The sequence below is a fragment of the Loxodonta africana genome, chromosome 9 (assembly GCF_030014295.1).
Source record: "Loxodonta africana isolate mLoxAfr1 chromosome 9, mLoxAfr1.hap2, whole genome shotgun sequence".
NCBI lineage: Eukaryota > Metazoa > Chordata > Mammalia > Proboscidea > Elephantidae > Loxodonta > Loxodonta africana.
In genome coordinates, this window is record NC_087350.1 from 98,022,693 (window position 1) to 98,039,581 (window position 16,889).

At 38.8% G+C, this 16,889-nt stretch overlaps 2 protein-coding genes and 1 non-coding gene across 4 annotated transcripts in view; 2 read left to right on the plus strand and 1 right to left on the minus strand.

Moving 5' to 3' along the window:
* Positions 1–14,589, plus strand: part of HAUS6 (HAUS augmin like complex subunit 6) — a 40,116-nt gene extending 25,527 nt beyond the window's left edge. For both annotated transcript variants that reach the window (XM_003407663.4, XM_064290454.1), the window contains 5 exons: positions 2,401–2,467; positions 2,769–2,954; positions 5,761–5,896; positions 7,058–8,092; positions 8,890–14,589. In XM_003407663.4, the coding sequence (XP_003407711.1) occupies positions 2,401–2,467; positions 2,769–2,954; positions 5,761–5,896; positions 7,058–8,092; positions 8,890–8,951 (1,486 nt within the window). In that variant the 3' untranslated portion in view covers positions 8,952–14,589. The remainder of the gene's footprint in view (positions 1–2,400; positions 2,468–2,768; positions 2,955–5,760; positions 5,897–7,057; positions 8,093–8,889) is intronic.
* On the plus strand, positions 2,192–2,322 carry LOC111749916 (small Cajal body-specific RNA 8). Its single transcript, XR_002785087.1, has one exon. It is a non-coding gene; the product is annotated as a small Cajal body-specific RNA 8 (non-coding RNA).
* On the minus strand, positions 12,580–15,733 carry RRAGA (Ras related GTP binding A). Its single transcript, XM_010587918.3, has one exon. It carries the CDS (start codon positions 15,492–15,494, stop codon positions 14,553–14,555), a length of 942 nt encoding a protein of 313 aa, XP_010586220.1. The 5' UTR covers positions 15,495–15,733; the 3' UTR covers positions 12,580–14,552.
* Between the last annotated feature and the right edge of the window lie 1,156 nt (positions 15,734–16,889).

The window sequence follows — 16,889 nt, forward strand, 5'->3', positions numbered from 1 at the left end:
CACATGCAGTTGTCCTTCACAGCTACCAAAATATAATTAGTGTTTTCCATAAATCTCAGGACTGGCTTTAAGAAGAATTGAGCTGATGGTGGCTACACCATACTTACTATCAGAATTCAGTGATTGGTGATGTCTTTCCTATACACTGTGGGCTTTATCTTTCTTTGCAGTGGTTTTAGGAAGGTTTTGTAACATTTTAGTGGTGATGATGTAATTCTAGACCTCTAACATTTTCTGCTTTACTGCATTTCAAAGACAGGGCAGCATGATCTTGCACGCATGCCAGCTAAACATCCTTGGTCTCTGAAATCAAATTCCAATCACGTATCCTTTCTTTTTTTAGAATTTCTATTCATTATCTGTTAATTATAGATATATATTGTAACAACAGCTGCAAGTAAATATGAAAAATAATTGGTTAAAATTTCTAATGTATCACTTGTCAGATTTTTTTCCTCGAGTTCTTTTCTAGGCCTTGTTTACATTCATACATAAATTTAGTTCTAATCAAAGCATGGCTACTGTCTTGTATTCTAAAATACAAAATTTCTAAGCATTAATATAGAATAAACAGTTTTGTGTGTATATATATGTATTTACTTAACATTATATTACCAGTTTTTACTTACAATGGCTTTGTAACATTGTGTTTATTTTCTCCAATTTTTTGACTGTTATAAAAAATGTGACTTTTCTTTTAAAAGTGCTCTTAGTATAAATATCCACAATGGAATCAGCACCCTTTATTTTTATATGTTACAGTGCTGGGATTTCATAGGCCTCAATCTTGACATGGCAAACGGATAAAGAGTGAAGGACTGAGCCAGGGATGCTTAAAGTTGTCTTGGATTGAAATGGTAGTAGGGCTAATAGCATGTTGCCAATTCAGACATGAGAGAGAGGAGGGTATTCAATATGCTTTCATTGTTTCCTATTAACAATTGTGTTGTAAGTATCTGCCAGGAGGATTCACTGATGGCAAAGGGTTTTTAAAAAATTTTTTTTGGTATAGAACTCTATCTTTAAGTGACATTTGTTCGTTGATTCTGTTGGTCTGTCAATTATTTGGCAAATATGTATTGCATTACCATGTATCAGGCCCTGTGCTAGTTCTTTGAAAATAACTTAGCCCTTGTTCTCAAGGAGCTCACCATCTAGTGGGGGCACCCTTGTGGCATGTTTACAGATTACTGACCCTGTTCCAGAGGGCTTTTTGATAATTTTAATGTAAATTTTCATAAAACTTTTAAGATAAAATCACAACAGATGGCCAATCTTTTGTCTTTGATATCTGGATTATATCTTACTCAGGCTAAATTTAAAGCTTGAGCTACTGCAGTGATTTTCGTTTATGGTTGGAAGGTAGACGAAGACTCAGAGAGGGCATATGTAGTTTGAAAAACTATTTGCTATTATATAAAATAACTTAACAAGTTGTTAATTGTGTACTTCTGGCCATGAAAGCAAAGCACCAACAAGTTTGATGTTGAAAGTGGTCTCTGTGGTAATCCTGTCTTTCATATTACATAGGCTGAAAAAAGGAGCCCAGGTGACACAGTGGTTAAAATGCTCAGCTGCTAACTGAAAGGTTTGCAGTTTGAACTCAACAACTGCTCCGTGGGAGAAAGATATGGTAGTCTGCTTCCATAAAGATTACAGCCTTGGAAACCCCATGGGGCAGTTCTACTCTGTCCTATAGGGTTGCAGTGAGCCAGAATCGACTCAACAGCTATGGATTTAGGCTAAAAAAGTTTTGGACAGTGAGGAGACTAAATCCGTGATTGAAATTAAAAATTCTTTCAAGACCAAGGTAGTTACTTTAAAGTTATCATTGCTTTCAAGATTTTTAAAATGTACAAACTTATTTTGTAATTAGTGTGAAAAGATGCGTGAGGTTTTTGTGTTTATCTAAAGGAACAAGGGAATCTGAAAGATGAAGGAATCCTATGTGTATAATGCAGCAAACTAAAACTCTTAATAACCTTACGGCTTTAAGTGTGACATGTGCATTAATACGGTGAAATTCTGTAATCCGGACCCGAAGGACATTGTTATAATGCAATTCTACTTAATAGAATTTGTTTTTACAACGTAATCAGATCTTTCAGTGTTTAAGAAGTCATTTAACCTTTTAAGAAAATACTAGCAATTTTTTTTTTTAATATAGCGGGTAAGTAAAATGTTCATAATTTGGGAGGCTGATACACAAATTGGGCTGAAGTACTGCTCTAATTGTCACCATACCTCCCTAGAATAAACTGCCTTTTGATGACTGGGATGAATTGAGTGAAATCATAACGGACAGATACGGGGCAGACAGTTACTTTAGAATATTCAGATGTATCAAGTGAATGGAATGCCTTTCTGTGTTTAATTTGGATTTATCTGTTTTCCTTTTAGCCCTGCCTCCTTTTTGTTGCAGTCAGCTCCATTATCAGACAGAAACGGGGCTGCATTTCTTGAAAAGGTACATATTAAAACAATTTTCAATTAATTCTGACCATTTTGAATTTTAATACTGTTGAGTTTAATTTCTATTTTCACATTTCCCAGTATTCGCACATTATATAGCACTTCTGTTTACAAATCTTCCATTACCTTTAAATGGGAATACTGGAATTATTTAATCGTGCTAGTGAACTTGTAATTTCACAATAAAATTAACCATCTTTTATATGTTTATGATAACCCCCAAACCTCTAATGAAGAAGCTTCAAGATCAGCCATGATTATTAATGTCTTTAACATTACACATCTGTCTTCTTCAGGATATGAAGGTGAGAACTCCCAGAGAGAAAAAGAAAATAATTTCTAAGAAAATACCAGAATTTGAAGTGGAAAACTCTCCATCATCAGCTATTGCAAAGAACATAGAGAGTAGTGCAGTTAGGGAGTCTCTGCCAGCCAGAAAAAGTGATGCATTCCAAAAAGAGCAAGATCATCTGGTAGAACAGGTTAGTGATAAGTATACTTAGACATCTGTTATTTTTTCAGTGGTGTTGGGATCATAAATGAAGTACAGTTAATTACTGATTAACTGGGGTAATTTGGGAAAAAGGTTACGGATAATCAAAATCATGGTTAAAGCAAAATTGTTTCTCTCAAAAAGTAGACAGATTTAATATAACCTTACTGAGTTAAGACTTTATCATGCTTTAGAACCCGTTTCTCAATCTATAAATATCGTGTAAAAATATAAAAATAGTTCATGTGTGGTATCTTTAGAACTAAGTCACCACATAAATTGTTGGATAAATGGATCTAGTAGTTATACCCTATTAAAATACTCTACAATGTTATCTGCTTAGCTGAGCTTCCTCTTTTTTTGATGATTAGAACAAAGACTATGCAATATTATTTTATCACTGAGCAAAGGTTTATATCTCCTTTGGTTTCTAAATATTCCCAAAGTGATTAAATTCATTGTTATGTATGAGCCTGGTTTTTCCTAATGAGCTTTGTCCCTTACCACTATTCTACTTTTCACTGATAAGTGACCATATGCTACTGCTGCTCCTCGGTATAGGAGTTCCTGGGTGGTACAGACAGTTAAGCACTCAACGGTGAACTGAAAAGTTGGTAGTTTGAACCCACCCAGAGATTGCCAAAGAAAATTCTGGCAATCTGCCTTGAAAACTCAGTGGAGCACAGTTCTACTCTTGACACACATGGATTTACCATGAGTCAGAATCGACAGCAACAAGTTGTTTTGGTTATTTCTCAGTATTACAGAACTCAATTTACACAAATGAAATACTCAAACCATTCTCTACGTTACTTTTATGACATGTTTCCTATAACATCCCTTGGTATTGTTTGAATTTGGTTAAGCAGCCAGAAAATGCATGAGTTACTTTATATTCCTGAAAGACTGAAAGAAAAGTTTGGTTTAGTGCATGTTAATTAGGTATTAGAGTTCCTTCCCTTATCCCAATCCTGATTAATCTGAATGAGCATTGTCCAAATAAGAGATCTATATGTCAATCATTTTTCTTGTTTGTAAGAGAACAGGAGGAGTTTAGACCTGTTCTGTGGTCTCTAAAAAATATTTAAATGTCTCAAGTTCTATTGTTTCTTTTTATTGGTTGATTGACTCTACATTAAAGATGGCCAGTCAGGCCTTTTTTTTTTCCCTCTAATTGTAAAAGGAAAGGCATATTTTCTGGTTAAAAGAATTAAGGATAGCAGTGGAATGGGATGGAATAGAAGTCCTGAAATCTTATAAAGCTCTGCAAGTACCGTGAAATGAACTTTCTTTAATGGTGTTTGTGACAAAGGATATTCAGTGTTTGAATTCCAGGTAGCCTTTATCTTCTTGGGGGAGGGGGGACTAATCTGATTATGGCTGTTTAAAGCTTATTTTTTAGGGATCTTGGGGTAGAGATTTCAATTTACGTATTTTTTATTTCCAGTTTTATTGGTATTTAGTTAAAATGTTGTTGTGTGCCATTGGGTTGGTTTCAACTCATCGTGACCCTTGTAAAAGCCCATTGCCGTCGAGTTGATTCCGACTCATAGTGACCCTATAGGACAGAGTAGAACTGTGCCATAGAGTTTCCAGGGAGCACCTGGTAAATTTGAACTGCTGGCCTCTTGGTTAGCAGCCATAGCACTTAACCACTATGCCACCCTTATACGACAGTAGAACTGCCCCAAAGGGTTTCCTGGCTGTAAAATCTTTATGGGAGTAGATTGCCGGGTCTTTTCTCCCAGGGAGCTGCTAGTGGGTACAAATTGCAGACCTTTCGGTTAGCAGCTGTGTGCTTTAACCGTTGTGCCACCAGGGTTCCTTTAGTTAACATATTTTTCTCTACTTAGAATGTATCCCTATGCCTTTGTCATTATCAGAGGTTTCTGGCAAAGAAATACGTCGTCAGAATGTATCCTCTTTGTTAATAGAGATGTTACTGTGCAAATGGATTATAATTAAGAAGAATCTGTTATCTTTAAAACTAGTCATTTTGAAACTTTTGCTGAAAACAATAAAATATTTTAAAAAATGCTGTCATTTTAGTGGATACAGAGTCGTCTAGGTCAGAAATGTGGCAGATAGCTGCTTTAGGATAGCAGCATAGGTTATTGCACAGTCAGAACTCCCTCTGCATCTTCCCAAGTACAAAGATTCTTATCTATTCTCTCCTTTTAGTGGGTTACCCCATCAAGATAAGGAGCAAAGAGCCTTGTGTTCCATTTCTACCTTGATGGTCTGTAGATCATCCCAAACCAAAAACCAAACCTAGCGCCGTCGAGTCGATTCCGACTCATAGCAACCCTATAGCACAGAGTAGAACTGCCCCATAGAGTTTCCGAGGAGCGCCTGGAGGATTCGAACTGCTGACCCTTTGGTTGGCAGCTGTAGCACTTAACCACTACGCCACCAGGGTTTCTGTAGGTCATCCCAGAGCTACATTATTGAGCTTATTTTTTGTGTCATTGCCATGGGAGGGACTGCCGACTATGAAGTCCTTATTGTTCTTTTCAGGGCTTATGTTTCATTCTACCTACCAGCTTGGTGAGGAGCCTGGTTGGTGCAAAGGTAAAGCACTTGGCTGCTAATTGAAAGGCTGGTGATTTGAACCCAACGGCAGCTCCTTAGGAGAAAAGACCTGGCAATCTGCTCCTATAAAGACAACAGCCTAGGAAGCCCTATGGTGCAGTTCTAATCTGTCGTATAGGGTCACTACGAGTCAGAATTGACTCGATGGCACACAACAATGTGGGCTTGATAATTTTTGCTTTATTTTTTCTTTTCTGTTTTAGGTTGCCAGGGCAGTTTTATCTGATTCTCCAAAGCTCTCTGAAGGAAAAGAAGTAAAATTAGAAGAATTAATTGACTCTCTGATTTCTAACCCATTCTTAACAAGGAACCAAATTCCCCGAACTCCAGAAAACTTGAGTAAGTTAATAATGCTTTCTTTTCTTTATTTCCTTTCTTAGAACCGAGGTCTGATGGATCTTCCCTAAACTCATTTTAAAACACTTCTCTGTATCTTTCAGTTCAGTTGTCAGTAGCTTCTTCTTTATTGTGACGTAAGGGACTTTCATTGACATATTAAGTGTGGGTACTCTTAAATATAAGGCAGTCCCATAGCATAACCCCCAAAAGCAGTATTATTTTGTTGCTTCAGCACACGCATTATACTGAGTTGTAATAAGTCCTCATACTATAGAATATAGGTAATGTAGAATTTTGTTTTTGTTGCTTTATTTGAATTTTTTCTGGAGAAGATTTTATTGATCACTTTAAAAAAAATGCTTTCTCCACATTTGACCTTCGATCAACATTATTTATAGAGTATAGAGACCATATTCTCTCAGTCAGAAACCAGTAGCAGTAGCCAAAAAGTGTATGTGTGTGCATAGATCTTTTCCACCCCTATCAAGCTAGTCAGACAACCCAGTATTTTTTTCCCTCTTACCTATAATTTGTGCATGCAAAGTTCTGATGTTGGTTTCCTCATGTAGGCAGATCCTGGTTGAGTGACTAAATGTAATTTCCACTTTGCTGCTGGAAATGACATTCGAAGTTAAATTGATTCAAACTGTGGCCCATGGACTAAATCCAGCCAGCCTCATGTATTTGTAAATAAAATTTTATTGGAATCTAACCATGCCCATTTGTTGACATTTTGTCTGTGACTTGCTTTCTTGCTGTAGTGCAGAGTTGAGTAGCTGTGACAGGGTGGATGGCCTACAAAGCCTAAACTACTACTCTCTGGCCCTTTACAGAAAAAGCTTGCTGAACCCTGATGTAGGTGGACAAGAAAATGTCTTTTTAATGCACGTAATTTGTATGTGCTGCGTGAAAGTGTACACATAGTTCAGGAGCAGCTTTCATTGTATGTATTCTCTTGTATTTGATCAGTTAGGGATAGAGTTTTTTGTTATTGTTGAGTTTTGTTATATCATGGGGCCTTCCACTTCAACACGTTTATCGAACACTTACTGAATTAGTAGCTTTATTTATATGCAGCACTAGAAATGTTTAATTGCATGGTTTATGTTTGGGAATACTAGTAAATTGTGTGCATGATTTTTTTTTCCTTAATTTATTTAGTAAGTGAAATTAGAAGCTCATGGAGAAAAGCTATTGAAATGGAAGGTGACAGAAGTACAGAGCCAATTCAGATGGATACTGAACATACAGAAGTTTTGCCAGAATCCGTACCTGTGTTGCATGATCAAACAGAATTTAGCATGGCCAGTTTACTCTCAACCACTGTATCAGATTTTAGCCAATCTCATTTGCCTGAAGAAAAAGTTGTTTCAGATTGCCTCGAGTGTGTGTCTCAGAAACATGTGACAGCCAGTCACATAGGTGATCCGCCAACACAGAATCAGTCAGGTTTGTTAAATAAGAAAATAATTTGTAAGCAAGATTTGGAATGTACAGCTTTACAGACCAAACTTTCAGAAACTAGCCAAATATTCTTCCCTGCTGTACACAATAGTGTAGATGCGATGGATGGCAGTAAAGAGGAATGTGTTGAAGTATCAGACCACTCACAAGCTTCTTATAAAGAACCTTCCATGCAAAAAACTATGTTATGGAACTCTTTTCAGATATCAAGTGGAATTAGTTCTAAGAGTTTTGATACTAATTTTGGCATATTACATGAAACTCTTCCAGAAGAAGCTGGTCACCTAAGTCTTAATAGCTCCAGTAATACAGAGGCCAATTTTGAACTGGAACCAAACAGTCCTAGGCACACTGACATTTTTCCAGAAGATGTTGCAGGAGATACACAGACTACTCCAAAATCAAATTTCAATTTGCAGGCTATTTGCAGTAGATATGAGGCTCTGAAGAAATCTCTTTCCAAGAAAAAGGAAGAATCTTCTCTCTCTTATCCTGAATCATTTGAAAGACACAAATCAGAATTGAGTCTTACTCCTAATAACATGCAAACAGATATGTTTAACTTTTTGGACACTTGTGACTCGCACACTGACTATACAAAACCATCTTTACGCATGTCCCTTGGTGAAAGAAAACGGTCTCTTTCACCATTAATTAAGTTTTCTCCAGAGGAGCAAAGGTTGAGGACCACAATACCACGTAGTCTTGGAGAAGTTCTACCTAAATTAAAAGGTAAGTTCTCATTAGACATGTCCACATTCATTCTGGTTTTCTCTCAGCTTTGTACACAATGAATGCTGCATGATTTTTGTTGTTAATTGATGTGATAAAATGTGCTCCTTATTCTTTCAGCTAGTATGAGTGGAGTGAACCCATCACTTTATGGGTACTTTTAGAGTCTTCAGAGATGTGTCTGTAGTTTACAGCTGGGATGAGGAGGGGTGGAAAACGAACCAAAACCTACTGCTTTTGTAATATGAACTTCTACAAGTAAACCTGGTCAGAATCTTCTTGGCTGGCAGAAGATGGTTTAAAAAAGGTTGAGAAGTGCTATTTTAAATATCATTCTTGTAATGATATAATAATATCTGTGATTTGGTGGGGGTGGGGAGTAGAAACAGAATAAGGTTCGTCAGTATTAATAATTATTGAAGTTGGGTGATGGACACATTTGAGTTAATCATACTATTTTGTCTATGTTAGAAATGTTTCATGATAAAGAGTTCATAAAAATTGCTCTTATACCATGTTAGGGTAGACCTATTGGATGGTGTAGATTTGCTGTGTATCACTCTGATTGGCCTGTGATAATTAAACACTGGTACATTTAAAAGTATTCTAAAGAGGGTTGTATTGATCTTCCCCGGAGAAAAGGTACTTCAGTGAGAATAATGGTAATGCAATAGTTAAGTATTTGCGTGTGAACTTTTTTCCTAAGAAAACTGAAATTTGCTATTACTTAGAATCTGTCATATTTACTGTACCTTGTAATGCTTACTTATGCCTTTTTTCTTAAATCAATTTTGCAGAAGAAGAAATCCTGAATAAGAGTCTTGATGCAGAAAAATCTCCGTCTGACTTGAAAAGATAAAGCAATATAGTACAGATAACTGTGATGCACTTAAATTGAAGTTGTGGCACAGAATAAAAGCTAAATTGTAGTTTACATATTGGAAATGTAAACTTTCTTTTCCAAAGTCTAAAGTTCTTAAATGCCTTTTAGCCTCCTCTGATATTTTTAGGCAAGGAAAGTATGTTTGGATTTTCTCCATTTGTAGTAGGAACATAGGGTTGAAATGTGAAGTATTTGGAAAGTAAAATGGAGAGTTATGCAAAGACATTTTGATTTCTCAAATAATGTAACCATTAAGTAAATGGCAAAAGTTGTAGTTTATTATGTGTTATAATCCCAGTTCATTAACATAAGGATAATTTTTGATGTTCTTTCATTTAGTGGTTAATATAATACTCATTGGATATACTGATCTTTCCTTTTAGAGAAATAAATAACTTTTGTTTCTTTATGGAACATTCTGGTACTAACAAAAAATATGAGAGCAGTAGTGTCTTTTGAGCGTGTAGTCAAGATGACAAAGCTTACGATTGAGAAAACTCTAAATAGGCTTAATGATTATTAGATTGGTCCTGAGAAGATGTTTGATGGAAGAAAGTACATGTGATGATAAATGAAGACTGGCACAGAACCTAGAAAAAAAGAAAAAGATGGAAGATGACGACACTTTCAAGGAATACTGTCAAAACTATAAATCCGTTCAGTGGGTTATGTGATAGATTTATGTTTGGTCTAATTTAGACTTTGAGAATTTGATTTAATCCTAGTTTTATATTTTAACAAAAAAAAGTAAATTGAAAAATTTGTGGTTTGTTTTATTTTTTGGAGGGTGGGCTGCCATTTTCAGGAAACAAACTAGATTTGATCATGTTACTTTCCTGCTTAAAAACCATCAAATTTCCCCTCTGCCTACAGAATAGCCCCCAAGTTGAGAAAACTGAACCCAAGTGTTGTTAAATAACTTGTTCAGTGTCAATATAGCTAAGTTGTGAAGCTGGGATTTGACCTCATTTTCCTTCCTTAATATGCCACTAAGAGGCCAGGACATAGGATAAGGAGTGGGCCTTCTGTTGGCCTCTGGATTCTGAGTGGGAATCAAGAGGTGAGGCTTATGTACAGTCTCCTCCTCACTTCATTAGGCTTACTGCCCCAGGAAGGGGTTTGTCTGTAGCACCCAGATGAATACATGCCATTGCCCCCTGGAACCAGGATTGGAATAGGCATTGGAAGGGTGATGGTGCCCTCTCTAGAGCCCCTACTCATTAAAACCTTTTCCACTGGCCCCGAAGAAATTGGCAAGGAAAGGAGAAAAGTTTAGACAATAGATGGGCTTAATAGATCATCTCTCTTCACCCATCTTGGGCTACCTTTCTCTGTTCTGCCTATTTCAGTTTGAAGGCCAGTCTTTTTGTGAGAAAAGACAGAAGGAATGCAACAAATTAGGGACTCTCTAGATCTACTGGGAAAACTTTCTCTAGTCTGCTTTAAGAAAACCCAGTAGATGGAAGACCAAAATCAGCATGTTAGGGAGGAGGTAGGGCTATCATATTAGTATTTACAAAGTGCCAGGGCTACTGCAAGGCACGAATTTCATTTAATCCTTGTAACTCTCTAAGGTAACATACCTGTTTCACAGATGGGGAACTGAAGCTCAGGAAGCTTAAATGACTTGCCTAAGATGTTTTTTTTTTTTTTTTTAAGATGGACTCTAGGATCATCTGAATTAGAATCATCTGGGATGCGTTTTAAAAATGTAGTTTATAGGTTGAAAGTGGGGATTAGCAATCTGCACTTTAAGTAGGCGTCCCTGATGATTTTTTAGGCTCAATAAAAAGCTTGAGAACCACTGCCAGGGATATAGGTTTATATTTAGCCCTGGGGTACCTTTTAAGAAGTAGCTACACTGATGCATATCCAGACTGGTAACTGATGGGGAAGTTCACGTTCACCAATAAAGTGTAGGAGGCCCTTGACTACTATGAATCAGAAACAAAACATCAAAATATCTCTGGACTTTGATTTACAGAAAATCACATTGTTGAGTGAGCTATCTCTCTTGATAGGCTGAGGGTTTTTGATATTCTTCCTTTGTCCTTCATATGCTAATACTGTAAACATGTCTCAAATCTTTCTCATTCTTTGCCCAAACAACTGTGATGACAGCTTACTGCCTTTAGCTTCTCCGCTATCCAATACTTCCTCACAGTGCCTTTTTGGCCATAAAGGACTGTTTTGATCGTCACTTCCTTGCTTAAATATCCAATAATTATTGCAAATTCCAGCACAGAGCTCAAATTCAAAGGTATATAAAAACTCAATGGGAAAGTTCTACTCTGTCTTATAGGGTCACTGTGAGTTGGAATTGACTGGAAGGCACTGGGTTTGGTTTTTGGAAACCCTGGTGGTGTAGCGGTTTAGTGCTATGGCTGCTAACCAAAGGATCTGCAGTTCAAATCCACCAGGCACCCCTTGGAAACTCTGTGGGGCAGTTCTACTCTGTCCTATAGGGTCGCTGACTCAGAATCAACTCGATGGCACTGGGTTTTTTTTTTTTTTTTTACATAGGGTTTCCTCTAGTCTCCCACCACGGTTTCCTAATGTTCACTGAAATGTCCTGTGAGCATGGGCCTTTAGAAGTCTTAATTCACAATCTCCTTGAATCTGGAATACCTTACTTCCCCTCACAGTTTATTGTAACTATAGCTCTGTTTTAGGGCTCAGAACAAATCTCACATCTACATTGAAATCTTAATCCTTTCATTATCCATTTGCCTATCCCTTCTCTGAAATCTTACATGGTTCATCTTGTTTTATTCACTTGGTGTTTCAATTATTGCTTTTATATTTTTTCACGGTTGTATGTGATCTCTCTGTAAACAATTCTGTGCATACATTCATACCTATGTAGACGTATGTGTGTACATACATACCCCAAAGGCATGGGCCATCCTTAGCAACTATTTCAGAATTGGTATTGTTTGCCTCTACTTGATGGCACTTAAGAAATGGTAAAAAGGTCTGATTTCTTGCTGTATGTGTATTCTTTCTCATGTCAAATTAGACTGTACCTTGTTTTATTCACTACTTCTAAGATATAAAAATGTATAAACTGACTGCTGCATCCTCCACTTGAAGCCTTAGGTAATGCCAAAATGTCCTGATTGTGTAAAATGTTTAAAAGAGGACAAGCATAAAATGTTGCTTAACATGAAAAATGCTAAGAAGTGGAATAAAGAATATTGGAAGTCAAAGGGAAACATTTGGAGGGATCTGACTGAAAACATCCTGCAAGTATCTTGAAGCCTTTTCTTGATCAAGTGTTTAACCATATCTTTTTTTTTTTATTAAGTCAATTTTTATCTAAAGGAAAAACAGGTATTCTTGATACCTGTAATGTAAAAGTAAATGCCATCATTTTTTCTGAGTGTATTTAAAACATTAAAGAAAATAAAATGTTCAAGGACATTTCCCTCAATGTAAATAAAGCATTTACTAAAATCTGTTTCACTAAGCTGCAGATACATGCTTGCTCTAGAGATCATTTTTCTCTTTCCCCACTGTGAAAGCCAAGTCAGTATCCAAAGTTTAAAACATTTGTGAGTTCTTTATGGGACTATTATGTTAATATGCTCCATATACTGTACCATTGTCTTTTTTTTTTTTTTGTACTTTAGATGAAGGTTTACAGGACAAACTAGTTTCTTATGTTAGCACACTGTTCTATGACATGGGTTAACATCCCCATGACATGTCAACACTTTCCCTTCTCAACCCTGGGTTCCCTATTACCAACTTTCCTGTTCCCTCCTGCCTTCCAGTCCCTGCCCCAGGGCTGGTGTGCCCCTTTAGTCTTTTGTTCCATGGCGCTGTTCAATCTTTGGCCAAAGGGTGAACCTCAGGAGTGACCTAATTACTGAGCTGAAAGGGTGTCCGGGGGCCATACTCCTTGAGGGTTTTGCCAGGCTCTGTCAGGCCAGCAAGTTGGGTCTGAGTTAGAATTTTGTTCTGCGTTTTTCTCCATGTACTATTGTCTTGAATACTCAATATTATACCATCTGGCTTTGGAATTTACCATATATTAATAAAAAGTATATTTTGCAAACCATGAAGCCATCACATACATACAAAGGTATATAATAAAAGAAACTTCAGAGGTTCAGTGATTCGGATTTATACTCACTTACTGGCAGTGCCCTAATTAGCTGTGTTTTATAACTTACATCTGAATAGCCTGTTGCTCTTAATGGGTAGGGAACCTGTCATCCATAGCTAGATAGGTTTGATAAATGTTAAATAGCTTTTTTAAAGCCTTTGAAATTCTAAAAGGCCTATCCCTTAGTTTCTTTATATTGCTTTATCAAAAATTAGCAATCTTAGAATCCTCCCACAAAAGTAGATATTCTGAGAATGTGATTCAGTATTATCCAGATTTCTAGATAAATACAGATGGGAAACTCATATTGCCCAAAGTGAATTAAACACTGTTCCTTGGGAGAATTCATTTAACTTCCCTCGGCTTCAGCTTTCTGTCTGCAAAATTAAGAGGATTATATGATGGAATAATCTACATCTAAAAAGGTAGGATTTTTATGATTAACTTTTCTGTCAATGTAGGACAGAATGTGGGGTATAGTGGGGGAGAAGAAGGATCTTTAGTCAGATTGCCTGTGTTCAGCTATATGACCTTCAGAAATTCAGTAAACTTCTACCAGTTTTCTCATCAATACAGTAAAGATAAAGTAACCTACCTCACAGGTTGGTTGTGAGGATTAAATGGGATAAATACACCTCAAATATTTAGCTAGGCTTCACATTCAGTAACGGGGAGGTATGGATCAGTAGGTGGTAACAATAGCTAACACATAGTACCATGTGTCAAGGCACCATTCTTAATGCTTCCCATGTTTTAATTTAATCCTTTTAACAATCCTATGAAGTGGAGCTATTCTCACCCACATTTTACAAATGAAGCAAACACAGTGAAATTAATTTACCTTGCCCAAGTTCACAGAGCTAGTAAGTGAAAACACCAGAATACAACTCGACTCAGGTGGCCAGGCTCCAGTTCATACTCTCTGAACCCCTCTATTGCAGCTGCCATGAAACATCCTTCAGGAGATGGGGGCCAAGATTACAAAATCAAATTTATCAATAAAGCAACAGTTGTGGGCAAATTACTTCAAATAACACCATATTTTAAATTGCTAACAGCAAATGTTTATTCATGATTGAAGCCAAGGAGGATTTATAAATGCATTTTAATTCCTTGCTGATAAAATAGTAACATTCCATCTTTGCAATCTAGTAAAGAATACAGAAAGATACTGGTAAAGGCTTTGATGTGCATATCTATTATAACCAGGTAATCAGAACACACACACACACACACACACCACCTACTTTAGTGTTACACCATACCAACTTTTCAGAAAGGCCATCTTGAAGCTCTACTGGACAGCTGAGTAGCGTTCAATGTTTAAAGAACAGGAGTAGGGAAGGAGGACATGGAGGCGCACACATCTCAAAGCCCACAACATTATGAATATGAAAAAGAGAAAGGGTGCAAGAAAAAAAAAAAAAAGGCAATTCAGCATCTTCAGCAACAGCGTTTGGCAATATTCAACGCATAAGGAGGCTGTGCTTGGGGCCATCCACTCTCTCCAGCTTCTCAAAGTGTTTCCTGGCATTGCGAATGTTGATCAGAGTAGCTGCAGAAGGGATCGAGGGATCAGACATAACCACCATCACATACGTGTTTGACGTGAAGATGTCGATGAAGGCAGCGAAGTTAGAATTCCTGACTTCCATGCTCTGAAAAGAAGCGGCCAGTTTACTGCAGCTCAGCTTGAACTGCTTAATGATGTTACTGATCTTCTCAAAGCGGTGGACGTCACGCTGCTCTCTGCACTGGTAATGGGAAATAACCAAGAACGTAGCTCTCTCGAACAGCAGAACTTCGTCGGCCTCAATAATCTGGGCGAAATTCCGTAAATTCATCTCCAGCTGCTGCACGTTGGGAATCAGCTGATAGACAATACTGGACCAGGCTTTGTACAGCGTCTCATCCCAGATGGATGTTCGAAAACAGGCGCACTCCAGCGGGCGAGACAAACGCCTCAGGTCTTCCTCTCGCTCCTTAAAAATCAGGTCACGCTGATCCTCCTGAACCAGATCCATTTTGTGAACCAGGCAGAAGATCTTGGCGTCAGGAGAGTTCTGGAGGATGGCCTCCAGGCATGACTGATAATAATGCATGTCCTTCTCCAATTCGCGGCTCTCCACGTCGAAGACGTAGATCAAAACCTCGACGTTACGGAAGATGTTGTCTCGCTGGCTAGTGAAGTAATTCTCCATGAAGGTGTCCTGACCGCCACAGTCCCACAGGTTCAGCACCAGGTTCCCCAGAAATCGGACGTGGGAGTGCTCCACATCAATGGTGGCACCCAGGCGCCGGGTGTCGCGCGCAATATAATTTGCAAAGATGATCGACCTCATGCTGGTCTTCCCCGACCCGCTCTTCCCCATCAGCAGCACCTTTTTCTTCATGGCTGTATTTGGCATCACCCGCCGGGGCCGCCGCGGACTGGGCCTCAGGGCGCGGCCTAACTGCTGAGCGGAGGGAGGGGCTGGGCTGGCGGGGCTCCGCAGACTGGGCCTCGGTCCGCACGGCCGCGCAGCTGTGCAGTCGGGGAAGCCGAAGGCGCGAGCTCGGGCTCGGAAGGCCTCGGCGGGGTCAGCTCTCCTTCACAGGCGAGCAACCTGGCACCGGCGGCGCAACGGCTAGGGAGAAACGCTCGCTTCCGGAGAAGTGGGTTGCGACGTCCCCGCTGCCACCCACTTCCGGCGGTGATCTCACGAGAACTCCGGCGCTCGGCAGTCACCGCCTCGCGAGCTTCGAGAAGCTGCTGCTTTGTTGAAACCGAACAAGGTTGACGCGGAGGACAAATAGGAAAGGCAGAGCGGGGAGTCTAGTCTTTTGTTCCTTATTTAAACTGGTTTTACGGTTGCAAGGGGCGCGTGTACATTTGTTCCGGGGAATGCCGCCATCTTGTGGCAAAAAAAAAAAAAAAAAGAAAACCCAAAAAACAAAAAACCTCTCTTTAAAGGCGAAGAGTGCTTTTCGCCCGGGGCAGCAAATAGGTGACGTCAGGAAAGTTCTACCTTTTCAGCCCGTAAGCTTCCCCAGGTTCCCTTGCCTAATGACTACAAAAAACCCAAACCCATTGCCATCCAGTCGATTGTGAGTCCTAGTGGACAGAGCAGGATCGCCTCATAGGGGTTTCCAAGGCAGGAATCTTTGCGGAAGCCGACTGCCTCGTCTTTCTCTCAGAGTGGCTGGTGGGTTAGAACCTTCCAGTTGGCATCTGAACTGTAACCACTGCGTCACCAGAGCTCCTTAAGGACTAAAAAAACCAAACTCAGTGCCGTCGAGTCCACCTGTTTAAAACCTGTTGCTGTCCAGTGGATTGCGACTCCTAGTGACCCTATAGGGCAGGGTAGAACTGCCCCATAGGGTTTCCAAGGAGCAGCTGGTGGATTTGAACTGCCACCTTTTGGTTAGCAGCTGAGCTCTTGACAAAAAAGCTGCAGAGATGAGGAAAGTGAGCCTTAGGGAAGTTAAGTGATGGCCGGGTGCCACATAGCTAGATGGTAGCAAATCCCTCCTGTGAGACATCCTGACTCCCAGTTAGTGCTTTTTTCACTTCCAGGCAAGTAAGCTGCTTTCTCACACCTGTTTTTCCTGTAATCTCAGACATAAGAATTTATGATCGGAATTTCAAAGCTCGAGGAGACTATAATATGTAACCACGTGCATTATTAGCTCAACCCTCACACTAACCCTATGAATAAATAACCCCATTTTCAAGTGAGGAAATAAAAGTTTAGAAAGATTAAGTAACTTGGCCAAATTAATAACTATTAAGTGATGAAATGGAATTTGAATTCTTCCAGCCT

Excerpts from the sequence above, each read along its gene's own strand:
- RRAGA (XM_010587918.3), bottom strand. The coding sequence starts at position 15,494 with ATGCCAAATACAGCCATGAAGAAAAAGGTGCTGCTGATGGGGAAGAGC.